Source organism: Mauremys mutica, chromosome 7 (assembly GCF_020497125.1).
Source record: "Mauremys mutica isolate MM-2020 ecotype Southern chromosome 7, ASM2049712v1, whole genome shotgun sequence".
Taxonomy (NCBI): Eukaryota; Metazoa; Chordata; order Testudines; family Geoemydidae; genus Mauremys; species Mauremys mutica.
The window spans coordinates 61,557,062-61,583,850 of NC_059078.1; the positions used below are offsets into that span (position 1 = coordinate 61,557,062).

The following is a 26,789-nucleotide window of genomic DNA, read 5'->3' on the forward strand; positions in this document are numbered from 1 at the left end:
CCACGCCCCAATCAGCCTAGTAGCTGCTTTCCCCTGCAACAGCCCTCTCCCCAGTACTGTTTTAAGCTCTTCAGGGCCGGAGCGGGGTTACTGCCCCGCTACAGTCCTGCTTTGTGATCTCGACAGTAGGGTGAATTTATTCTATCATTCACTCACATGGGCTGAATCCAGTTTCATAGAAATTAGTGATGGGAGAGACTTAATAGTTCATCTCCTCCATTCTCACCCCTCTCCACCTACTGGGCCAAAACAGGATTGGTCCTTGCAATCTGTTTTCCAGTGCTTTGTCCAGCCTTGTTGGGATGGCTCCTCAGGCACTTCCCCTGGGAGAAAAAGGTGAAAGTCCCAGATTGGCTGAGTGTGTTACCACATGTGCCCTGCAATTCAGGCTCAGGCTACACTCAGGCCTTCACTTAGTGTGGAGTTGTTCTTTGGAAAAGATGGCTCCCCTGCAAAGGGTTTCAGCTCTACTGGACCTGTCACAAAAAGTCTCATTGAATAAACCCACCTTGTTCTGCACTCTGACCGATAACTCTGACCACAGAAAACCCCTGCAAAGGGGGAAACTTCTGCATCTGTGAGCATTAACCAGGCCACCCCAAGCAAAAAAAAATTTGGCTGCCCCCACCCCAGCCCTGGGCTCCCCCCACACCTCCCTGCAGTCCCAGCCCTGGGCTCTCCCCCCCACCTGCACCCCCTGCCACCCCAGCACTGGGCTCTCCCCCACCCCCAACCCGCACCCCCCTGTCATCCTGGCCCTGGGCTCTTCCCCCCCCCTCCACACACACCGTGCTCCCCCAGCTTTGGGCTCTCCTCCCCCACCCACACCCCCCTGCCGCCCTAGCCCTGGGCTCTCCCCACCTGACCCGCACCCCCCTGCCATCCCGGCCCTGGGCTCCCCCTCCCACACCCTGTGCTGCCCCAGCTCTGGGCTCCCCCATTTCCCCCCATCAATGCCCCCCCACCCACACACACCTAGGGCTCTCTCCGCCCCCCCCCCCGCACCTGCACCCTCCTTCTGCCCCAGCACTGGTAACTTGCTCCCAGGGCGGGTCATTCAGCAGGAATTTTGGATGTGCGCAGAACACAGACAGGATTGGTTCCCGTATGGTTACAGAACTGCAGTAAAGTGGAACAATTTTCAGCTTGTGTGATTGGAGGATATCTGGATGCATATTATAAGACTGTCCTCCATAAATGAGGAAAAGTTGAGATGCCTTTATTATTCTTTTGTTCCACTCTTTGTTTCTATGGGGAATTTGCCCATGCAATATCACTGTCTTCCTTTTAAACAAATAAAACTTAAAAAAAAAAAAAAAAAAAAAGGGGGCAATGGCTGTTGAAAATAGCAATTCCAGTCCTAAAAACCACTGGGAAGCATTTCTTGCTCAATTTTATCCTACTTTTTCTACAGCAAATTACAGTGGATCCGTATATTTGATTTGGGAGAAATGAAGTAACAGCTGCCCAAATAGAGCTTGAGCACTCCTGAATTTTGAGGTGCTCAAATCTGGAAGGCAGGTGCTAGATTCCATTTCTGAATATTAGCTAAATCTGGAAAGGAAAAGTCAATTTCTGCTTCCATGGCTCAGAAGTGGAAATCCTCCTACATGCCTGGTACTGTATCTAAAGCTGCCCAGGTCCAGAGCCCTCCTCTCCCTTACTTTTCATTTTAAATTCTAGTGTGATCCGTGTACCTCCCTTGCTAGGCTTCAGATAGAGAGGGGCACTGTCCATTTCATAGAATCATAGAATCTCAGGGTTGGAAGGGACCTCAGGAGGTCATCTAGTCCAACCCCCTGCTCAAAGCAGGACCAAACCCAACTAAATCATCCCAGCCAGGGCTTTGTCAAGCCTGACCTTAAAAACCTCTAAGGAAGGAGATTCCACTACCTCCCTAGGTAACCCATTCCAGTTCTTCACCACCCTACTAGTGAAAAAGTTTTTCCTAATATCCAACCTAAACCTCCCCCTCTGCAACTTGAGACCATTACTCCTTGTTCTATCATCTTCTACCACTGAGAACAGTCTAGATCCATCCTCTTTGGAACCCCCTTTCAGGTAGTTGAAAGCAGCTATCAAATCCCCCCTCATTCTTCTCTTCTGCAGACTAAACAATCCCAGTTCCCTCAGCCTCTCCTCATAAGTCATGTGCTCCAGCCCCCTAATCATTTTTGTTGCCCTCCGCTGGACTCTCTCCAATTTATCCACATCCTTCTTGGAGTGTGGGGCCCAAAACTGGACACAGTACTCCAAATGAGGCCTCACCAGTGCTGAGTAGAGGGGGATGATCACATCCCTTGATCTGCTGGAAATGCCCCTACTTATACAACCCAAAATGCCATTAGCCTTCTTGGCAACAAGGGCACACTGTTGACTCATATTCAGCTTTTCGTCCACCGTAACCCCTAGGTCCTTTTCTGCAGAACTGCTACCCAGCCATTCGGTCCCTAGTCTGTAGCAGTGCATGGGATTCTTCCGTCCTAAGTGCAGGACTCTGCACTTGTCCTTGTTGAACCTCATCATATTTCTTTTGGCCCAATCCTCTAATTTGTCTAGGTCCCTCTGTATCCTATCCCTACCCTCCAGTGTATCAACAACTCCTCCCAGTTTAGTGTCATCTGCAAACTTGCTAAGGGTGCAGTCCACACCATCCTCCAGATCGTTAATGAAGATATTGAACAAAACCGGCCCCAGCACCGACCCTTGGGGCACTCCACTTGATACCGGCTGCCATCTAGACATGGAACCATTGATCACTACCCGTTGAGCCCGACCATCTAGCCAGTTTTCTATCTACCTTACCGTCCATTCATCCAGCCCAGACTTCTTTAACTTGCTGGCAAGAATACTGTGGGAGACTGTATCAAAAGCTTTGCTAAAATCCAGAAATAGTACATCCACTGCTTTCCCCTCATCCACAGAGCCGGTTATCTCGTCATAGAAGGCAATTAGGTTAGTCAGGCATGACTTGCCCTTGGTGAATCCATGCTGACTGTTCCTGATCACTTTCCCCTCCTTTAAGTGGTTCAGGATTGATTCCTTGAGGACCTGTTCCATGATTTTTTCCAGGGACTGAGGTGAGACTGACTGGCCTGTAGTTCCCTGGATCTTCCTTCTTCCCTTTTTTAAAGATGGGCACTACATTAGCTTTTTTCCAGTCATCCGGGACCTCCCCCGATCGCCATGATTTTTCAAAGATAATGGCCAATGGCTCTGCAATCTCATCGGCCAACTCCTTTAGCACCCTCGGATGCAGCGCATCCGGCCCCATGGACTTGTGCTCGTCCAGCTTTCCTAAATAGCCCCGAACTACTTCTTTCTCCACAGAGAGCTGGTCACCTCCTCCCCATACCGTGCTGCAGAGTGCAGCTGTCTGGGAGCTGACCTTGTCTGTGAAGACAGAGGCAAAAAAAGCATTGAGTACACTAGCTTTCTCCACATCCTCTGTCACTAGGTTCCCTCCCTCATTCAGCAAGGGGCCCACACTTTCCTTGACTTTCTTCCTGTTGCTAACATACCTAAAGAAACTCTTCTTGTTACTCCTAACATCTCCGGCTAGCTGCAACTCCAAGTGTGATTTGGCCTTCCTGATTTCACACCTGCATGCCTGAACAATACTTTTATACTCCTCCCTGGTTATTTGTCCAATCTTCCACTTCTTGTAAGCTGTTCTTTTGTGTTTAAGACGAGCAAGGATTTCACTGTTAAGCCAAGCTGGTCGCCTGCCATATTTACTTCTCTTCCTACACATCGGGATGGTTTGTTCCTGCAACCTCAATAAGGTTTCTTTGAAATACAGCCAGCTTTCCTCGACTCCTTTCCCCGTCATGTTATTCTCCCAGGGGACCTTGCCCATCAGTTCCCTGAGGGAGTCAAAGTCTGCTTTTCTGAAGTCCAGGGTCTCTGTTCTACTGCTTTCCCTTTTTCCTTGTGTCAGGATCCTGAACTCGACCATCTCATGGTCACTGCCCCCCAGGTTCCCATCCACTATTGCTTCCTCTACTATTTCTTCCCTGTTTGTGAGCAGCAGGTCAAGAAGAGCTTTTCTCCTAGTTGGTTCCTCCAGCACTTGCACCAGGAAATTGTCCCCTACACTTTCCAGAAACTTCCTGGATTGCCTGTGCACTGCTGTATTGCTCTCCCAGCAGATATCAGGGTGATTAAAGTCACCCATGAGAACCAGGGCCTGTGATCTAGCAACTTCTGTTAGTTGCTGGAAGAAAGCCTCGTCCACCTCATCCCCCTGGTCCGGTGGTCTGTAGCAGACTCCCACCACGACATTACCCTTGTTGTTCATACTTCTAAATTTAATCCAGAGACACTCAGGTTTTTCTGCAGTTTCATACTGGAGCTCTGAGCAGTCATACTGCTCTCTTACGTACAACGCAACTCCCCCACCTTTTCTGCCCTGCCTATCCTTCCTGAACAGTTTATATCCATCCATGACAGTACTCCAATCATGTGAGTTATCCCACCAAGTCTCTGTTATTCCAATTACATCATAATTCCCTGACTGTGCCAGGACTTCTAGTTCTCCCTGCTTGTTCCCCAGGCTTCTTGCATTAGTGTATAGGCATTTAAGATAACCCGCTGATTGTCCCGCTTTCTTGGTCTGAGACAGGAGTCCTCCCCTCTTGTAATCTCCTGCTTGTGCTTCCTCCCGGTATCCCACATCCCCACTTACCTCGGGGCTTTGGTCTCCTTCCCCCGGTGAACCTAGTTTAAAGCCCTCCTCACTAGGTTAGCCAGCCTGCTTGCAAAGATGCTCTTCCCTCTCTTCGTGAGGTGGAGCCCGTCTCTGCCTAGCAATCCTTCTTCTTGGAAGACCATCCCATTGTCAAAGAATCCAAACCCTTCTCTCCGACACCATCTGCGTAGCCATTCGTTGATTTCCACGATTCGATTTCCATTTAGTCTGCTCAATTCCTTCTTTGGGGGCTGCAAGGTGAGGTCACACCAGTCTGGGGATCCCCTAATCCAGTCTGGGGATGTCTTCTGAAGGGGATATCTGGGCCAAAGCCACCTACTCCTTGGGCACACTTGTTCCCCATTCACAGTGCCACCCTGCTCTAGCAGTGAAGTCTCCATTCACAGCAAGCTGCAGCATGAGGTTTCAGCTACCATACTCCCTCCCCCTCCCTTTCCTGTTGATAGTGGCCAAGGGAATGCTGGGAAATGTAGTTCTTTCCCTGCTCCAGGGCTGGATCCATAGGCAGGGAGCTAACCAAGGAACTACAGCTCCCAGGGCCCCCTGTTGGTTCTCAGCTCCCAGGCTGGATCCTTGCCAGCTGCCGCCCCTGCAAATGGGCTGCCCAAGCAGCTGCTTGTTTTGCTGGTGCCTAGAGCCACCCTTGCCTCTGAGCTGAATCTGTAGTGTTCTTGGTGTTCCAGGCCCCGGGTGGACCAGGCTATGTGGTAGGAAGATCTTTATAGAGCAAGGGGTGTCCAGAGTTGTTCTCTAGCTCTCTTCTAAAGCACCAGCACTCTGGTGTTACTCTGCTCACACTACATGATCTCAGTTTCTGCAAAAGTCCCTAGTCAGGGCTGCACAAGTATGTGTTTCAGAGACAGACTCATGGCAGATCTCTCTGGGGCATGTCAGTCATAGCAATTGTGGAAGCTCATTCTCTGGGTGCAAACTGCAGCTTGCCTGCTTTTGTGCACTGTGCAATCCGATATATTTTCTCTCCACAATCATTTCTGCATTTCCATATTTCTGAAATTATCATTTTTTTTGTGTTTTATTTTACTCCTTTTCCCCTAAATCCAAGAAACACTTGATGCAAATTAAAAAATGTCATCGTGAGATCACTTTAAAATGTACTATATGGTATATTTGTTTTTTTCCCCCAACATAGCTTACTCCATATGCTTTTACATGGTATAATAATACTTATATTTTATACAGCACATTTCATCCACAACACTTTACAAAGGGAAGTATTGTTGTCTGCATTTTACAGATGGGAAAACTGAGGCACCGACACTTGCCCACATTTATATGGCAGATCAGTGACAGTCAGAACTCAAATCCACTCAGTCCCAGGCCAGTGTGCTTTACACTGGGCCACACTTCCTCCAGGCATTTCTGGCTCATACTAGATTTTTTGTGTTGCATGTTTTCTGATTTGTTTTTAAACCAAATGGATTTAGTGCAGATGTTAGGGCAGAAAAAGTGGGAACCAGAACTTCTGGGTTCTGTTCTCCTCCTCTGCCACTGACTCACTATAGGCAAATAGCACCATGCCTCAGTTTCCCCATCAGTAATAGACACACTCTGTTACCTCATGTGGATATTATGAGGCCTCACTAATGTTTTTAAAGTGCTCTGAGCTCTCGGGATGAAGGCATGTGTTGCAGAAACACATTTGATTTTTTAAAAACTTATTTCATCTCAGGTCAGTAGGGAAAAAGGAGCTGAACTCAAGAAGCTGTGAAATCTCTGGTTTCATTTGTCTTTCAGCTTTGGTCAAATGCACCAGAAAATCTCGACCTTGCCCTGTTTTCACATCTTGTGGAGATCCTGCAGCCCTCAAGGTACATAGTGGGTATCTATGGCAAAGACAGGATGAACTACTAAGCTTAGGCTGGGATTTTTGAATGTCTCTAAAAGAGTTATGTGCCTAGATCCCATTGAAAATCCATGGAAGATGGCAGGCAACTAGCTTTTCTAGAGCCCTGTGAAAATCCAAACTTTCATTTACTGGTTCTGTTGGCCATGTTGCAGAATCATAGGACCAAATTCCTGGCTGAAGACATTGCATTGACTTTAGTGAGGTTACACCAGCAGAGCACTTGACCCATAGCACTTAGAGAAAGAAAGGTCATCTTGCCTGGTTAGACTAGATCGGAAGTTTTTCATGTGTTGAATGGAAACAAGTCCAGATGACTGAGTTTAGTAATTGCAGTTTAGCTCTATGCACACAACTGCTCTGGAGAATGACATCTGTAAGGACTGGTTGGAGCAGTCGCTATTCTGCAGTGCAAATCTCAGGATGACAATGCCCTCAAAGGGAGATCAATTTAATGTCAGAATTCTTCATATCTTCAACTTGTAGAGGGAGAAGATAGCATATTATTTTTCATTGGTTATTTATTCAGTGCCCAAAGTAGGCTGGGCACACTACAGACAACTCCTAACAGAAAGCCAGATGTCTATTTATTCATTTGATTTTTTTAAAAATAATGAAGCTGGTTGAAAACATTGTTGCCATAAAAACCTTTTAGACAAAACATTTCATTTAATCAAGGGTGAAAGTTCTCCCCCTCACCCCACAAAAATCTTTTTTGATGAAAGATTTCAGGTTTAAAACTGAAATTTAGACCAAATAATGTTGAGATTTTTAACAACCTCCCCCGACCCAAATTTGCACAGAGGAAAGAATAATTTCCCGGCCAGCTCTACGATAGAGTTAAATATATTTGGAGACATAGGGTGAGACAGACCAGCTGCCTCAATGTGGCCTGTAGATTCCATTCTGTTGGCACTGAAAAGCCATGCACGATGCCGTCTGATGTCTCTTGCTGAGTTTTACAAGAACAGCATTTATTTCCACCAATTCAGAGCTTTCCAAGTCAATAACATTGTTTTGTTTGAACTCACTGAAAGGCGGCCGTTTCCAGGGAAAGACAGGGGGGAGGAACACACCGAGAAGGCTTCAGATCCCCATCTCTGACACATATTCAATTTGTCTGACAGAGTTTTGATCGGTTGCCAAGGCAACGTCAGAAGTCCATGGTACAAAGTGTGAGTGCAGAACCCTTTTAGCAGAAACTCGGCAGAATTGGCTCTTTCCAGTAAAGGCTATTAACGTTCCTCTTGCTTTGACGCAGAGATGGATGTCAGAATGCCAAAGTCGCCTACCAGATGCAAATGGTGCCCAAACTGGTTTTCCTCCTCAACGACGTTGAGATCAGCTGCTCACGAGTCACCACTATCTGTACCATCTTCTCCCACCTGCTGCAGGGCTATTTCAACACCAAAGACATTCTTAGGTAACCCCGACCTTGCGATATTTTTTCAGCTCACAAGTGAGCAGTCCTCCTACAAGCATAAGAATCCTACTGTGTGATCACACCCACCTCATCCAGCCCTGCTTTGTGCTCTGGACAAAGACAGTCCTTGTAGATCCCTGCCAAGGAATCGTAGGGGAAAACTCCCCTGACAGCCAATTTGGCATTTAATTCAGCCCTGTTCAAGTGAGTGAGAATCACCCCCAGCTAAGTTGTGACCCTTACAGTGAATATAGCACAGGTAGCCCCGTTGACCTCAGTGGGATGACCAAAAGCATAAGGAACTACTCAAGGTAGGTAAGATTACCACAGGCTGGTCCCAGGCTGATGGGTGTCTGATCCCATTGCTTGGACAGTGTCCAACTGGCCATTTTATTCTTGAATCTTGTGGATACTGCCTTTGCCAGGACCTTCTGGAGAAGAGAATTCCAACTCTTGATCACTGTCTGAGGAAAGAGCTGCTTGAAACACAATTGCTGCAGTATTTGATAGCCTATGTCCAGACTGGTCAGCCTCTGTCCTGTGGGCCAGCTGAGACCCATCTGGTGCTGTCCACTACCCTCACGCACAGGGGTGTGGGCCACTGAGATGATACAGGCCAACATTCAAAGCTCCATCTTGATTTTAATGAAATCGCTCTGTTCCAGATGCAGCATTGCATGCTGGGACCTGCAATCTCCATGGGCAGCCTCTTTCTTTATTAAAGATGAGGGTGACTGCAACTTACTAAGTTTTATTTATTGTTAATTGTTTTGATCTGGCAATGTGCATGGTACTGTACAGTGCGAGCAAATAAGGACAGCCCCTGTCTCACAGGCTCCAGGAAAGGGGCTAGTGCAGCAGGCCCTGAGCATCATTAAAAAACAGGGGACCTGAACTGTCCTGAACCTGGGGGAATGCTATAGTACGTTGTAGTGTCTGGAGTGTTCCTGTAGTGTGGTATTTTTGTCTATAGGGAACACCACTCCCAGAATCAGACGGTGGCACTGCAGTCACTTGCTTTGTGTATGTGTAACATTCATCCATTTGTGATGAGAACTGGAAAATGGAATTCAAGTGAAAAGGGGTTGCCACAGCTGTTTCCTGTCAGGCTGCTAGAGATTCCATGTTGGGTGTTGCATGCCTGGAAGCCAGTGAGATGTCGCTCAGAAACACTATCAGGGGAGCTCCCAAGGGGACATGGACACCTGCAGCATTGCTAACCCAATATTATCAAATCCAGTGGTTCAAAAACCATAAATCAGGCCCCCAAAATCACAAAACTGACTTTAAAATCATGTTTTTTTTAAAGGGGGGATCCTTTTTATTTGCCTTCTATTTTTGAGTCATTAGGGGGTCACATTTTCAAGCTTTTCTCCTCAAGAGCTAGAAACATACTCTATTAATGAAAGCTGAGATTCTCACATAATCCCATGACTCCAGGAGCTGAGGCTTTAAGAAAAGCAACAACTATCATGAGACTCACAGTACGGTAGTGATAGTTGGCAACACTGCTAACCAAAAATGGTTTCCTCTTTCTCTGAAAGGATTGGATTGTTCCTTGTTTACACTTTAAAGCCCTCTTCTGTGGATGAAAGTCAGATATGCCTGGATGGGATCTCTGATCTGCCAGGACAAGGTAAGGAGATCCCTTTGGTGAGTGAATTCTGATGGATGCTGCCCCTCATCCCCTTGGCAGGTCCTAAATGCAGCAGGGCTGTGCTCAGGGTGGGGGCGGGGACAGGGGGAAGGAGGGCAGAAAGGGTAGACCCTCGAGGGACATGCTGCAGAACTACTCATGTGTCCAAAATGCTAGGTCAGGGCCTTATTCTGAACAGCACGGGGGTAGTAAAGGGACAGAGAACAGTCATGTCTGGGAAGGTCTGTTCTAAAGCCAGGTGACGTGCTTAGTTATGCTTTCCCCTCTCAGGTATCTCTCCTGCAGTTAGGTTGGCAGAGCTTGGTCACTGCACCAAAAGCCCCTCAAGTGCTGGTTTTCACAAGTCTCCAGGGAGAGAAATGTCCATTTGGTTGAAATTCCACAGAGATCAATATTTGTGGGTTAAAAACAATAGAATGAAAGGGTGAAAATTCCCTCCCAGGGTTCCATGGGAATGTGGTTGTTGCTCTTGGCCCGCTGTAGTTTTTGCATTGTGCTGGAGTCCCATGTGGGTGAAGGGGCATTCTCTAGGGCAAGTGCATACTCCAGTGCAAGAAGCCACGCATCTTTTAATGTCCACCCTATTTGTGTCTGACTTGACTGCTGGGAGAGCCAGCCACCTCAACTTCCTGTTACTTTCATCCTATTAGTGGTCCCAGTGGAGAGCCTCTTGGATACAACACATCCAAGCAACAGAATTAGGGTAACCAGACGTAGTCATCCATTCCAGCCTTCTCTTCCACCCAGTCTAGAATTGTTCCCTGCAGATTATTCATTATCCAGCATTTTGTCCAGTCTAGTTTTAAACATCCCTCATGATAGGGCTTTGGGAACAGAACTCAGAAATGACTAGTGCTTACAGTGACAGGATCCCCACTCCCAAATGTTCGCATCTATTCACTCCACCCAGTTAACAACCAATTATATTTGTATTGGCTACAAACAAGGCTGTTCATCAAAGTGCTGGAAACACGTGTTTTGTCTCCTCTTTACTTTTTATTTCCTTCTGATTTTTGTAGCCTTAAGCCAAACATCTGGGAAGACAATCTGGCTCCGAAACCAGTTACTGAAGATGCTGTTAGATGTAATGTGTTCAGACAAACTTCATCTGTCCTCTGAGTAAGTAGAACCATTTGAGCCGGGGTCTCAAACACGCGGCCCGTAGGTCGCATAGGTGCTGACTCTGTGAGTAAAAAAAAAAAAAAAAAACGGGGAAAAATTAGTGGGTTCTCTGCACCTACCAGCAGCCAAGCTCCCCTTCTCCTCTCGCTCTCCTCCCCCCCCCGAGTGCTCCGCGTCGCTGCTCCTCCACCTACCTCCCAGTGCTTCCTGCCCAGCCGCCGCCAAACAGCTGTTTGCACACTCTGGGAGGGAGAGGGAGGAGCGGGAACGTGGTGCGCTTAGGGGAGGAGGCGGGGAAGAGGTGGGGCCAGGGTGGGGATTTGGGGAAGGGGTTGGAATAGGGGCAGGGAGGGGGCGTGTTTTGTCATTTGAGTGAGGTGGTTTGGCATTCTGCTTTGGCTGCTGTCTGCTGAAGGTGGAAGGTTTGCAGCACTGCGGGATGAGTGATTTGGCTGGGAAGTTCTCTTCAGGGTGGGGGTTGGATGGTTTTGTTTACTTGAACCAGATCAATGTGCATCTATCCCCCATGCTCTCAGGACAGCACCTCCTGCCTCCTGTTACAAGACGTGCTCACACGCTGCACATGCTCCCTGCCTACAAATTGCAGCTGTCTGCAGCCTGTCCCTTCAGCATTTTAATTCTTTTCTGTACATGAACTAGGAGGCTCTTCCCCCACAGGAACGGTTACAACAGAACATCACCTTGTGGAAGCTCGTGTCCTCTTTGCCTTTAACTCCAGCCCAGGTGCTCAGAGCTGGGGGAGTCTCAAGGGCTGCATCCTGCACATATTGCCATACCTCTGGCCCTATAGCCCTAGGCTAGCTTTAAATCAAAAGACAGGAGTCACAAGAGACTTGACGACCAGAGCCTAAGCTGAGACCAACAAATTCATATCATGTAACATCAGTTTGGCTTTAAATCCTAGACTCAGGAGGTGAGAGCCAAGTGTCTTGCCCAGGCTCTCCATTTTCCCTTTCAGATCAAATCCCTCTTGGTGCCTCCAGAGTAGCTGACGGGGCAGGCGAGCCGTGATATGTTCAGCAGGACCCCATAGGTCTCACTTAGCTGTAGTTGTTCATTTTTTTTCATTTTTGACTATACTTTTGTATCGTTGTATGAAAAGGTTTCAGTGATGCGGCCCTCGAGCCAAACATAGAATCATAGAATCTCAGGGTTGGAAGGGACTCAGGAGGTCATCTAGTCCAACCCCCTGCTCAAAGCAGGACCAAACCCAACTAAATCATCCCAGCCAGGGCTTTGTCAAGCCTGACCTTAAAAACCTCTAAGGAAGAAGATTCCACTACCTCCCTAGGTAACCCATTCCAGTTCTTCACCAACCTACTAGTGAAAAAGTTTTTCCTAATATCCAACCTAAACCTCCCCCTCTGCAACTTGAGACCATTACTCCTTGTTCTGTCATCTTCTACCACTGAGAACAGTCTAGATCCATCCTCTTTGGAACCCCCTTTCAGGTAGTTGAAAGCAGCTATCAAATCCCCCCTCATTCTTCTCTTCTGCAGGCTAAACAATCCCAGTTCCCTCAGCCTCTCCTCATAAGTCATGTGTTCCAGCCCCCTAATAATTTTTGTTGCCCTCCGCTGGACTCTCTCCAATTTATCCACATCCTTCTTGGAGTGTGGGGCCCAAAACTGGACACAGTACTCCAAATGAGGCCTCACCAGTGCTGAATAGAGGGGAATGATCACATCCCTCGATCTGCTGGAAATGCCGCTACTTATACAACCCAAAATGCCATTAGCCTTCTTGGCAACAAGGGCACACTGTTGACTCATATTCAGCTTTTCGTCCACTGTAACCCCTAGGTCCTTTTCTGCAGAACTGCTTCCTAGCCATTCGGTCCCTAGTCTGTAGCAGTGCATGGGATTCTTCCGTCCTAAGTGCAGGACTCTGCACTTGTCCTTGTTGAACCTCATCATATTTCTTTTGGCCCACTCCTCTAATTTGTCTAGGTCCCTCTGTATCCTATCCCTACCCTCCAGCGTATCAACCACTCCTCCCAGTTTAGTGTCATCTGCAAACTTGCTAAGGGTACAGTCCACACCATCCTCCAGATCGTTAATGAAGATATTGAATAAAACCGGCCCCAGCACCGACCCTTGGGGCACCCCACTTGATACCGGCTGCCAACTAGACATGGAACCATTGATCACTACCCGTTGAGCCCGACCATCTAGCCAGTTTTCTATCCACCTTACCGTCCATTCATCCAGCCCAGACTTCTTTAACTTGCTGGCAAGAATACTGTGGGAAACTGTATCAAAAGCTTTGCTGAAGTCCAGAAATAGCACATCCACTGCTTTCCCCTCATCCACAGAGCCGGTTATCTCATCATAGAAGTCAATTAGGTTAGTCAGGCATGACTTGCCCTTGGTGAATCCATGCTGACTGTTCCTGATCACTTTCCCCTCCTTTAAGTGGTTCAGAATTGATTCCTTGAGGACCTGTTCCATGATTTTTCCAGGGACTGAGGTGAGACTGACTGGCCTGTAGTTCCCTGGATCTTCCTTTTTCCCTTTTTTTAAAGATGGGTACTACATTAGCCTTTTTCCAGTCATCCGGGACCTTCCCCGATCGCCATGATTTTTCAAAGATAATGGCCAATGGCTCTGCAATCTCATCGGCCAACTCCTTTAGCACCCTCGGATGTCATCTAGTCCAACCCTCTGCTCAAAGCAGGACCAAACCTGACTAGTCCTCATGTGGCCCTCATGGTAATTTGAGTTTGAGACCCCTGCATTTGAGAATGGAGTGGGCGGAGGAGGGACCATGGCTCCTTCGAGGTTCCCTCTCGCTCTGTGTTTGACCAGCGCTCAACACCCAGTTAGCATTTATGAGTGTCGTCAGTCAATGATAGAGAGGCAGAATGTGTCAGGTTTGGGTTCAATGTTTTTTTTTTCCAGTGAGGTATCTGAGGTTTAGAGTGATATCCATTAAATAGACAACATTTACTCCACAGTTGCCAAACAGTGGTATCAGAGAGATCACTGTTTCCTTATCTGTTCTGTGAGAGGAAAAGAAATCTGACGTGTCTTTTTTAAAAGTGGTTTCATCTAACTGGGATTACAAATACTACAATGTCTTAATCCTAATCACAGTTGTTGCATCACTACAGGGCAGAGTTAAAGTCGCTTAGGTGCCTTAAGTACACATTTGCATATGTTAGCATGTTGGGATTTCTTTCAAGTTTAAACCTTAATTCTGAATTTCCCGGGTTTATAACAGTTGAGTTGGGATAATTACAACGTCCCTGTCATGTGTTTTATCCTGAATTACTGAGATGTTGACCTTAACTGTGACTCCATCTTGATGTAGTTTGTCTGGGAATAAATTAAATTGGGATTGATAGGGATTAGATGGCTCAAACTATGTGGACAAACAAGCTAATGAATCTCCTCAGCACCAGATTGTGAGCACGATATCCAGAGCCTAAGTGACTTAGGGGCCTAAGTCAGTTGCACAGATCCTCAAAGGTATGGGAATTAGGCATCTAAATACTCTTCAGAGTAAGGACCTAAGTGATATAGAAGAATAAACTCTCCATTCTGATGTAGGCTCCTAGGTCAAATCTTCCCCTGTGTCTTTAACGTGTATACTTCTCATGCTGTGTTTCTCCCAGGGCTCAAGAGGAGACGTTCCTGGCGCTGGGGCCTGACTGGTTCCTCTTGTTCACGCAAAGCCATCTGCACCCAAGCACCGTCGTAGTGGGGGTCAGACTGCTGCTGCACTTCCTCCACAATCCCACACTGCTCAGGAAGTTCAAGGAGGGGGTGGTGGCCGGGCGCTGGGTGTCAAACAGCTCTACGGGGCTGGATATTCTAATAGGTACGTCCCAGATATGAGACTCGCTCCCAGAATAGCCTCTTCCAGGGACAGGTTCATGAAAACTATGTTGACCCTGGTGCAGAAGCAATCAGCTAGGGCTCCCAGTCCAGCTCCAGTTGCATAAAATAGCAAATCTCCCATTGACTTCAATGTGAGCTTAGTATGGGCCAAGCAGCAGGATTATCTCCTACTGATGGGCTGGGAGATGCCTTCTCCATCATACTGCAGGCTGGGGATTCCAGACCAGAAATCACTGGGTGAGGCGATTGCGTGGTCTGGTCTGTGCAGGAGGTCAGACTAACTGGTCTGTACGTCTGTGAGTTGGTCAGTCACCACCTTCTAGTCCCTCTGAGATTTGCTTCGACCCTGTTCTGCTCACTCCCCCAGCCCGGATGAGGGAGTGTGTGATGGGTTGGATCACAGAAACCCCCTTAGGACTGCCAACTGATTTGCTGAGACTACCCCTAAGCCCGTTTTCCCTGGCAGCTTGGGACTTCAGAACCCTGCCTGGTTGTGCCAGACACACTTGCCTGCTACAAATGCAGCCTCAGGTGTGAACCACGTCCCTCAAAAGCTGCAGGCTAAATTGAAAACAGCTTAAGAAGTGTTCCTGTCTCCAATACCCAGATGCCTAGTTTCCAATGGGGTCCAAACCCCAAATAAATCCGTTTTACCCTGAATAAAGCTTATACAGGGTAAACTCATAAATTGTTTGCCCCCTATAACACTGATAGAGAGAGATGCACAGCTGTTTGCCCCCCCCCGCCCCCGGTAGTAATACTTACTCTGGGTTAATTAATAAGTAAAAAGTGATTGTATTAAATGCAAAAAGTAGGATTTAAGTGGTTCCAAGTAATAACAGACAGAACAAAGTGAATTACCAAGCAAAATAAAATAAAATACGCAAGTCTAAACCTAATACAGTAAGAAAGTGATTACAGATAAAATTTCACCCTCAAAGATGTTCCAATAAGCTTCTTTTACAGACTATTCTCCTTCTAGTCTGGGTCCAGCAATCACTCACACCCCTCTGGTTACTGTGCTTTGTTCCAGTTTCTTTCAGGTATCCTTTGGGGGTGGAGAGGCTAACTCTTGAGCCAGCTGAAGGCAAACATGGAGGAGTCTCCCAGGGGCTTAAACAGACTTTCTTTTGTGGGTGGAGACCCCCTCCTCTCTCCTATGCAAAATCCAGCTCCAAGATGGAGTTTTGGAGTCACATGGGCAGTCCAACATCTCATGTCCATGCATGACTCAGTTCCTTAAAAGTGGCAGCCATTGCTTCCATGCTACCTTGAATGTCCCCAGGTAGACTTCTTATGTGGATTGGAGTCTTCCAAGGTTCCCTTGTCTGTTAAGTGTTTCTTGATTGGGCACTTAACTTGCAAATTCCTTTCTTAAGAAGCTGACCAAATGCCTTACTAAGGCTATTTAAAATCAAACAAGTACACAGCCAATATTCATAACTTAGAATACAAAAATGATACATGCATTCAAATAGGATGAATATATTCAGTTGATCATAACCTTTGCAGAGATATGTTACATGGCATATGTAGCATAAAATATATTCCAGTTATGTCATATATACATTCATAAGCATATTTCCATAAAGCATTATGGGATGCAACAGAGTGTACAAGGAGAACTTCACACCATGTGAATGAGAATGGAGGGTGGTTTTCTATTTCACTAATGTCAGAGAAATTCTTCTAATGGCTGGGGTTGTTGCTGGGAGGACGGCAGGAAGGTTTGGGCACCATAGAATTGCTGGTTGTTGTCAGTCAGCCATCTCTCTCCACTACACCTGATGCAGGATGGAAACTGAGCCGTTCAAAGCATGTTTTCTTCCTTTGCTTTTAGACAATTTGAAAAGTGGGCCCCTGATACCTGACTATGGCCCCTACCTGGTTTTTGGGCTCTCAGTGCTGCAAGCATGTTTGATTAATCACATTCACCTCCCTGAGATCTACCTGCTGGTCTCAGGGCTGTTCCTGGGAACCCCACAGTGTGACCCGCCAGAAGCCTCCAAGGTAAGGCTCCCGCAAAGGTCGGGATTGGGGTGGGGGGGTGAATGAGAGTTTGCATCTTGGCTAGGGGACCCTGCTTTGCTCTCTGGGATTCCTAAGCTGCTTCTCTGTAATGGCTTCAAAGGGAGAGGCAGCCCAGCAACGTCTGCCCTAGGCAACACAAGCATCCAGGCTAGGGGAAGCATGTGGTGGCTGGAGCTACAGTCAAATCTCAAAGATATGAACACCAGAGTTACGGACTTACCGTTCAACCGAACACCATGTGGACCTGGAAGTCCTCAATCAGGCAGCAACACAGACCAAAAAAAAAAAAAAAGGCAAATACTGTACTGCCTCAGGGCTTCAGCTACTGGGGAACTGGGGCTGCAGCCGCATGGTGTGTAAGGGGGGGGGTCAGGGCTCCTGGCAGAGAGGGGGCTCAGGGCTTTTGGCCTTCGGGAGCACTGGAGCTCAGGGCTTTAGACCGGGGGGGGAGCGCCAGGGCTCTGCTCTCAATTTCAGCTGGGACTGGGGGGAACTGAGGATCAGGGCTTCAGCCCCATGGCTCTGCTCTCGGTTTCAGTCCCACAGGGGGCGCCCGGGATCGGGGCTTTAGCTATGGGGAGACTGCTGGTTTCATCCCCAGTGCTCCTACAGTAGCTAAAGCCCCAAGCCCCAGTGCTCCCCCCTGGCTAAAACCAGGAGTGGAGCCTCTGGGCTGAAGCCCTGATAACCAGCACCCCTTTCAGGCCTGAAGCCAGAATGGAGCTGCGGGGCTGAAACCCCAAGTCCCAGTGTTCCCCCCAGGTCTAAACCCCTAAGCCCTGGTGCTTCCAGGGGGCAGAAGCCCTGAGCCCCCCTCCGGGAGCCCTGATGGCCCCTAGGGTCAGAAGCCCCATCCCCGATCCCTGCAGCTGCAGCCCCAACTTCCCCGTGGCTGAAGTCTGTAACATCTTGTTCATTGTTATGGACCATTTCTGAGTTACGGACAACTTCTATTCCTGAAGTGTCCGTAACTCTGAGGTTCTGCTATCCTTGTGGCTGATGCAGCTGGATGTGGAAAGAACAGAAACCTCCTGGAGGTTTCACCCATCACTCTAGACTGCTCCAAAAGCACTGAAGGTTGCAGCCATGCTCCTGTCAGCAGCCTCCTCCTCGAACGTCTCTCCTTCCCTTCAGGCAGATCTGGACTCCATGCTGCAGTGGCTCCTACAGAACCACCATATGGAGGACGTCCTTAAAGCTGGGCTGTGCACAGAGGCCGTGGCCCTGCTGCTGGAGATGGTTAAGGCCACAGTGAACAAGGTGAGTGGCTGTCTGCACGTAGGGCCCCACAGAGGGAGTGGCAGAGAGTTCTGCTTGAGGCAGCCCATTCCTTCCCCAAGGGGTGACAGCACAGTGGTGGGCAGGGAGCTGATGGCTGCCAGCTACTGACCTGGCTGTGTTGTTATTGCTGGGAGGAGGGGGCTTCAGAGACACCCTGTCTGTGCTTACGGCCAGGTTCTGAGAGTTGGAGGCTGGATCCTGGCCCTCCCAGTGTGCTTCTGGGCCCTAGCCCCTGCCCATTCTGAGTGGAGAAAGCCCCTGCTCTGTGGCTAGAGCTGTGTTCAGGCTCGGGAGAGAAATGTGTGGATCTAAGCAGTTGCTCCCTGTGGCCACTGGAGCAATCCGTTCATGACTTCTCCAGCTCTGGCCAAGCCGAGGCCACTCAGATCTTTGAGGACTGCTGAGAAGAACAAGGCAAGGTGTGCCAGCTCAGCTGAGCATGCATACAAGTGAAATGCTGCCCTGACGAGACACGTCTGTCGGTGTTCAGCCCTTTGCAGGTACGGAGGGCTCCTGGGAGGTGGCCTATCCTGGGAACACCATGCAGTTCCTGTGCCTAATCTACCACAGCTACCCCCAGGACCCGGTGTGGTACTGCTCGGACTTCCTGCAAACCTTAGCCACCATCGTCTTCCATGTGGGGGCGCCGCAGGTAAGTGTGAACCAGCTTGGATGGCTATGATCGAGCCAGACGCTGACACCTTTACCCTGGTAGTCCAACCGAGCCCCTGCTGATGTCGATGTGAGTTGTACCCAGTCAGAGCTGTGGGATCTATCCCATGGTCCGTGCCCCTCAAGCTGTCAGCCTTTGCAGAACCTAAATTTAGGGGCTGATGTATTGAATCCAGCACTCCCTGCTGGGTATCTTCACCCTTCCCTGTCTCCTTCCTCTTAGCCATGGCCTGGATCGCCGGTCAGTGATAGCTAATGGGTGGCTCGGTTCCAGGTGTGATGCAGCCAAACTCTTTAATCCCAGTGCTCCTTGTGGGGCTGGGGCCATCTCTGCACTGACATCCTCCTTACTAAAGAGCCACCCCTCTGAGTGTGACCCCCTCGCGAGAGCATGCAGCGCTCATTTCCCTCAGCCAGCTGCTCCGCCCTTGCCCAACGGGAACGTTGCTTCTCCCTTGCTTCCCTACCCCTTAGCCCAGCAGCCACCGCAGCCCCATTGCCCTCACCAAACCCCACTCAGCTGCCAGCTGATTTCCCCCATTCCTGATTTTAAAACAAGTCAGCGGAGAGGGTTAACAATGCTTTGCACATACTGCAGCCCCTTTCATCTGAGTGCATCCTCCTGCTTTGCTACTGTTGTTGTTATTTGGCACACTTGGGGCACTGGTATATGTATTAAGCATCATTAAACCTTCTGGGTGTTAATATTAGCCCCATTTGACAGCTGAGGAAACCGAGGCACCAAGTAGTGAAATGACTTGTCCATGATCAAAATGATTGTGCGTATGTCTACACAGCAGCTTGGAGGTGTCATTCCCAGCACAGGCAGAAGACATGCATTAGCTCTGCTAAAAGTATCAGTGTGGCCGTGGCAAGTCGGGCTGGCCACCTGAGAACAGTCCTGCCTGACTTCCTGGATATGCACTCAGGCAGCTAGCCCAAGTTGCGCCCATGCCATTGCAGCTGCACTGCTATTTTTGGGGCACTTGCTTGAGTGGAGCTAATGCATGTACATCTGCCTGTGCTGGGAAGCATCCACCCAGCTGCTGGGTAGACATACTCAGCGTGACACAGGCAGGAATAGAGCCCAGGAGTCCTGGCGCTCAGTTTTTATGGCCATATTACACTGCCTCCCCTCTGCTCTCTGTAGAGCTGTGCTCAGTTGTGGGGAGAAAGCAATGCTGGTAAAATAAACTCCCCTGAGTGCCACTGTCTGCTCTCTCTACTCAGGGAGGCTATGAAGGCCTGTCGCACCTCAAAGGTCCAGCTGCCACTGAAGCAAACAGCTGCCCCAACCCCCCGGCTGCCCCACTGCCTGAGCACCCTGCCAAGAAGCAAGTGTGGGAATTCCTGCGCATCCTGCTGATGGAGAGTCTGCTCAGCATCCCAGCGCACAAACAGGGGCACCCGTTCGAGCTGCTTCTTGAGGTCTCATCACCGTAGACTCCCGCTCTCGCTACTCTGCATCGGGGGCTAAGGGGAAGGGGGAGGACACAGGAGGCATCCTGCAGTGATATAGGGAAGGGATGACTCAGAAGGGTCTGCACCCCACCTGCTCCTCTCAAGTTCTCCAGGATAGAGCTGGGCAGTATCAGATTTTTGTATTTCGCGGGATATTCCACAATTTCCAAAACCTTCTTGTTCTGAATCAGAACAAAAAAAACATTGAAATTAACCACAAAACATAATTTTTAGAAAAGTTTGTTTTGGGTCAATGGAAACATTTTGTTCTGGGTTTGACTTTTGAGAACTTAAAAAAAAATTAAAATAATGAATTTGATTTTGAAGGCTGGTTTTGAAATGACAAAATCAAAATGTTCTGTTCTGAAAAATGTCAGAGTTGGCCACTTTGACATTAACAAAATACTTTGTTCCTTTTTTTCAATGAGAGTTTGAAATCGGCATGTTTTTCAAACCGCTTAGATTCTGACAAAAACATGCTTTTTCATCAAAAAAACTGTTTTGACAAAAAAAATTCTGAGCAGCTCTACTCCAAGAAGGGGTTGTCTGCAGTTCCTCTAGCAAACACCATGTGATCAAGAGGGCCTGAGGCCAGACCACACTGCTGGGAATGGGGCAATAGCTCAGCGGTTTGAGCATTGGCCTGCTAAACCCGGGGTTGTGAGTTCAATCCTTGAGGGGGGCATTTAGGGAACTGGGATAAAAATCTGTCTGGGGATCGGCCCTGCTTTGAGCAGGGGGTTGGACTAGATGCTCTCCTGAGGTCCCTTCCAACCCTGACATTCTATGATTCTATGTTATCCAGGACAGCCAGCTAGAACTAAAATCCTAGCTGTCCTGTAGGGAAGAGATTCCCTTGTGCCCCATGCGTCCATATAACTCAAGGCAGGATGCTACCTGTATATAGCAGCGATAGTAACTTGCATTGGCAAAATGTATTATGCCAGAGTTAGATCTTAGCCAGTAAAAAATCTTTCCCTGTCCATTTATAATGTGTGCATGTCATTCTAAGACAGCCCATGGATTCTGTTAATTCCATGAGACCCCCATATGGGGCTCTCTTGTGTGCTAATTTACTTAAAAAATCATTTATTGTCAATGGACAAAAAAAATAAAACCCCTTCTAAGCACAGATGGCGTAGAATGTGCTGCTGCAACAGTTGAGTCCAGACCCAGGTTGCAAACACTCCAAAGCAGGGGTTCTTGGATCGACCCACTATAAAGAAGGAAGTAGTTGCAAATTTAGTATTCAGGTTTAGATTTTGACTGGCCCAAATGCAGATGTGCCTAGATCTGGGGTTTTGGTTCAGGCCGATCACTGGTTTTAAGACAAATAGAAATGAACCTCAGTTCTTGACTGTGGCTTCCATCTTCTGTGAGTCAGATCCACTTAGAAGAGACAAGTGAGGGGGAAAGCTCTGAAGGCTCAAAAAGGAGTTGGGGTTCAGTCCAGAGAAGCTGTCAAAAGCCATGAACACTTCTCCAAGCTGTGCAAATCTCCTGAGCCTGCCCAAAGGGCTGTCAATCTCCAGAGAACCAGTTCTCTTGGGAGCTGACTGGCAGACCTGCTGCTGCTTTCTGTGAGGATGGCCTTTCTCATGGCGCTGTGATCTCTTTAGCCTCAGGAATGCAAAGGGCATGGCAGAAATGCATCAAGCTTTATCAGAGCCTCCGTGAAGGTTTGGTTGTAGAACGAGACTAAGAGTTGGCTGAGGCGACTGCCCTTGTTTTCTCTATACCAGTTCCTACTTCCCTAAGAGGGATGCTCCTGGAGATCAGAAAGGGGCATTTGGACCAAAGCCATCTGGAATTATACCCCTGTTAGGCTCCTGGCTGAAGGCAGGCAGGACTAGTGACAGGAGCTTGGGATCCTGGAACTGAAGCCAGAATCAGATCCAGTATCAGGGTCAAGGGGAGGGTCAAGCCGGAGTCAGAGTTAGGAGGTAAACCAAGGGTCAGAGCCAGGAATCAGGCCAAGGCTCAATACCAGGTACTGGGGTCCATGTTGGGATTCCAGGGGTCAATCAGGAGCCTGAATCCAAATCAGCGCCAAGTTCGATGCCAGTTCAGTAACAGAAAACAGGGTGGTTGTGGCAGCTAGCTAGGGATCTGTGGTGTTGCCTGGACCCTTTGTGCTAAGCCCCATGGGCTTCTATAGGGACCAAGAGCCAATCAGGGATTGCTAAAACCATTGTCATCAGAGCCCTTGAGGCAGAACGTCCCCTGGGGTCAAACCTTTGTGAGTTGTCGTACACAGGGTGTGGCTGGGTTATGGCTGTTGCTGTTACAGTGTGGGGATGTTGGTTAGCTAGTAGCCCTGTGGGTCTGGGTTCAAGTTCTACCAATCCTTACATCCCTGAACCAAAATCATCCCATGTTATTCTGGGCATGCACTGAAACCATCCCACGTTATCCTGGGCCTATACCCTGCACTAAAATCATCTGAGATTATACTGGGACAAACCCTGATCCTAACCCATCCCAGATTATAGTGGGCCCTCAACCCAAACCACCCTGGATATATTGGACCCTGCAATCCTTACTCCGTTGAGGCAGATCCTCAGCTGTGTATATTGTCATAGCTCCATTGATGTCAATGGACTTTGCATGAGTAAAGGCTGAGCGAGGTTGTCAGTGTTTGCGCCCCCCATTGTGTTATCACTGTGCTGATGGTTTCATGCTGTGGTTGTGCAGGCTTCTGTAGAAAACTCCACCAGTGAGCAGAAGAGACGTTTCCAGACAGAAGTCTTGCTTTCGACTATGGATATCTTCCACACCATCAGCCAAGGGGGTGGGAAAACTGGCTCCTCCAGACCGAGAGGTGAGTGATGAGCTTCAGATCTTCAGCTAGATAGTTTTTAGGTTGGGTATCTAACTGTATTCTCTTGAGAGATTTAGAAACGCCAGCTGAAATATCGGTCTGGTATCTTAGCATTGTAGACTGCATGGAGCATTCAAATGCTCCCAAGAGCAAGTGCATTGAAATTCCTGTGGTCCTGCCATGTGGCTGGCAAGCTTCTCCACCGAGTGTCCCCTGATATAAGAAAGATAAAAAATCTGCTATTGAGAGTAAAGACTAATGGGAGTCTGTGTGGACTAATGGACAGAGTACCTGACTAGGACCTGAGAGATCTGGGTTCTATTTTTGCCTTGACTACTGGCCTGGTGGGTGACTCTGTGCCTTGATTTCCCCATTTGTAAAATGGGGGTAATGATTCTGGCCTCCTTTGGAAAGCTCTAGGGGTTGCTGCTGTTGTTAAACATGCTTAGTGAGAGTGGTGCTGAAGCATGCAGTCTAGCACAGCCAAAATAGGACTTAGCTGGCTGTGCTATTACCTGCCTACAGGCGTAGTAGCTGTAGCTGTGATTTCAGATGAGACCTGAGTGGGCTTGCACCTGGGCATTACTTCAGTGGGAAACTTTTTAAAGAAAACCCTAAAGTGATTCAGGAAGTGGAGTGGGTGACTTACTAGCTCTCCTTCTTGTGTCTCGGCATGGTAGTGGGGAGCAATCCATCGTGGGATGGATTCCAAATTGGCCGATCGAATTATGCCATTACTGAGTCAATAACATTCATTGCTGTAGCACCTGCATTGTTCGTGGGGGGTGTAACGATGCTGGCTTTGGTGGGACTCAACTGAGAGTACCAATTCAGGACAAATTGCTTGAAGCTGGGCAGTTACAGCCCAAGACTGAGGTTCCTTTGCACACCAAGGCAAACCAAACCAGCCAAACAGAGAAGAGCAAGGCTAACCATAAGTGACACAAGCAATTCCCTTAGACACTCCAGTTTCCCAGTATCACCAGCAGTGCCACTCATTATGGGGATGAATGGTTATGAAAACCAATACCCCAGTAAAAGAAAAAAGGTTCTCTCGATCCCAAAAGACCAAGCCCCAGACCCAGGTCAATATACAAGTTAGGTCTTATCCACAAATCACGCTGTTGCTAGTCCTTTAGAATTTAAAATCTAAAGGTTTATTCATAAAAGGAAGAAGATATAGATGAGAGCTAGATTTGGTTAAATGGAATCAATTACATACAGTAATGGCAAAGTTCTTGGTTCAGGCTTGTAGCAGTGATTGAATAAACTGCAGCTTCAAATCAAGTCTCTGGAGTACATCCACAGCTGGAATGGGTCATTCAGTCCTTTGTTCAGAGCTTCAGTTTGTAGCAAAGTTCCTCCAGAGGCAAGAAGCAGAACTGAAGACCAAATGGAGGAAATGCAGCAGCCTTTTGTATCCTCTGCCCTGTGGACAATGACAGCAGCAAGATGGAGCATGGAGTCACATGGGCAAGCCACATGTCTATGCATGACTCAGTTCTTTACAGGCGGACGCCATTGTTTACATGTTAGTTTGAACGTTCCCAGGAGAGCTCAGATGTGGATTGGTATCTCCCATAGTTCATTGTCAGCTAAGTGTTTCTTGACTGGGCACTTATTAAGAATAGTCCCTTCTCAAGAAGCTGACCAAATGCTTCACTGAGGCTACTTAGAATCAAAACATACTGATATATAAGTACATAGCCAATATTCACAACTTCAACTACAAAAATGATACACCCATACAGATAGCACAATCATAATCAGCAAATCATAACCTTTTCATAGATATCTTACATGACAACCTTTTACAATATTTGCTGCAAATATATAACAGTGGTTGCAACAATGATCTATACGGTTACGAGTTATATCAGTAACATCACAGGGGGGTCTCCTGTCTGAGTCCCCCAAGATCCCCGCTTGAGGTGGGACAGCACGACGGCAGCATAGTTTATGCTCCAGCATGTGACCGAACTGTCCCCTTGAATTCCCTGCAGGCAGCAGTGACCCTCATGGCGGGGCGGAAGTGGCTGTGCCTATGTTGGTGGTGAACGTTTCCTATTTCACTCAGAAGCTGGTGGAGAAGCTTTACAGTGGAATGTTTGCTGTAGACCCTAAGCAAATCCTGCTCTTTGTTGCCGAGCAGATCATGTTGGTAAGCGGGACACCGGGGTTCCTTCTGCTATTGTTGATGTATTTTGATGTTTCTTATGTCATGATAACTCTGAGATCTGGGAGTTCACAACACAAAGGGCCTGATCCACTGGCTTCTCATCATCATTGCTTATATTGCACTGGCCTCAGTTAAGGATCAGAGCCCCGTGGTGCAGACTCACCCAGACAACCACAGTTCCTGTCCCGGGTAACACACCATCTCACTTGTTCACCCTCAGGTTTCAAAATATCTTTACAAAAATCCAACCCTTTGTCACTGAGCAATTTTTTAAAAAAAGTCAAAGAATAGTCCCCTTTTTATTATAATCATTTGTGTTACTGTGCCACCACAGAGCTCCAGATATGGACCAGGGTCCCACAGTCACTGCCTGAAACAGCTTACAGCCTAAGAACTTTAGAGCCATACAACATGTGAATCTAGCTTCAATAATTATCTGGCCTCCCTTACTCTAGTATCTGAGCAGCTCGTCTTCTCTAATGTGAGGTGGGAGATGCGATGTCCTGGGTCTTGAACAGAGGCCTAAGACCCACCCACCCCCGACAGCTGCTGTATCCTGACCTCTGCTCAATGCCTACTGAAACCCGCTGGGCTGAGATCATGTCTGAATCCCGTTTGCAGATCATGTCTGAATATGTTGAACAGCACAGGTCCCAGTATAGCTCCTTGGGGCCTTGCACTATTTACCTCTCTCCATTGTGAAAACTGGCCATTTATTCCTACTCTTTGTTCCTATTTTTGAACCGGTTACTGATCCAGGAGAGGACCTTCCCTCTTATCCCATGACTGTTTACTTTGCTGAAGAGCCTTTGGTGAGGGACCTTGTCAAAGGCTTTCTGAAAGTCCAAGTACACTATATCCACTGGGTGACCCTTGTTAACACCCTCAAATAATTCTAATAGATTGGTGAGCCGTGACTTCCCTTTACAAAAGCTGTGCTGACTCTTCCCCGCTCTATCATGTTTATCTATGTTCTTCACTAGAGTTCAACTAATTTGCCTGGTCCTGAAGTCAGGCTTCCCTGCCTGTAATTGCTAGGATCACCTCTGAAGCTAATGTGACACAAATTTAAAAATTTGTGTCACATTAGCTACCCTCCTGTCATTTGGTACAGAAGCTGATTAAGGTGACAGGTTACTACCACAGTTAGTAGTTCTGCAACTTCATGTGTGAGTTCCTTCAGAAGTTGTGGGTGAATCCCATCTGGTCCTGGGGACTTATAACTGTTTATTTTATCAGCTAGTTCTAAAACCACCTCTATTGATACTTCAATCTGGAACAGTTCTTCAAATCTGTCATCTGAAAAGAATGGCTCAGGTGTGGCAATCTGTTCTTCCCCCATCTCCTTCAGTGAAGACCAATAAAGTTGGATAAATGAGGAAACACAAAATTGCTGGGCACAGACATTTTATTGTTAACTTTCTAAGACTGTGTGTTGCAAGTAAAGAAAAGTCAAAGTATCAGAATGGTAAACCAAACTGTCTGTAATGGGCTATCTTGATTATCACTACAAAAAATTTTTCTCTTAATTAATTAGCCTTTTAGAGTTGGTAGGACAACTCCCACCTTTTCATGTTCTCTGTATGTGTATATATATCTCCTCACTATATGTTCCATTCTATGCATCCGATGAAGTGGGCTGTAGCCTACGAAAGCTTATGCTCAAATAAATTTGTTAGTCTCTAAGGTGCCACAAGTACTCCT

The 26,789-nt window shown here is 47.8% G+C and overlaps 1 protein-coding gene across 3 annotated transcripts in view; it reads left to right on the top strand.

Annotated features, from left to right (window-relative positions):
- The window catches only part of WDFY4 (WDFY family member 4), a 285,705-nt gene that overhangs the window by 135,376 nt on the left and 123,540 nt on the right, over nt 1–26,789 (top strand). For all 3 annotated transcript variants that reach the window (XM_045025801.1, XM_045025800.1, XM_045025802.1), the window contains 11 exons: nt 6,467–6,540; nt 7,837–7,998; nt 9,543–9,634; nt 10,675–10,774; nt 14,415–14,620; nt 16,481–16,650; nt 17,806–17,931; nt 18,443–18,604; nt 19,855–20,052; nt 22,780–22,906; nt 24,910–25,067. In XM_045025801.1, coding sequence (XP_044881736.1) covers nt 6,467–6,540; nt 7,837–7,998; nt 9,543–9,634; nt 10,675–10,774; nt 14,415–14,620; nt 16,481–16,650; nt 17,806–17,931; nt 18,443–18,604; nt 19,855–20,052; nt 22,780–22,906; nt 24,910–25,067 — 1,575 coding nt within the window. The remainder of the gene's footprint in view (nt 1–6,466; nt 6,541–7,836; nt 7,999–9,542; nt 9,635–10,674; nt 10,775–14,414; nt 14,621–16,480; nt 16,651–17,805; nt 17,932–18,442; nt 18,605–19,854; nt 20,053–22,779; nt 22,907–24,909; nt 25,068–26,789) is intronic.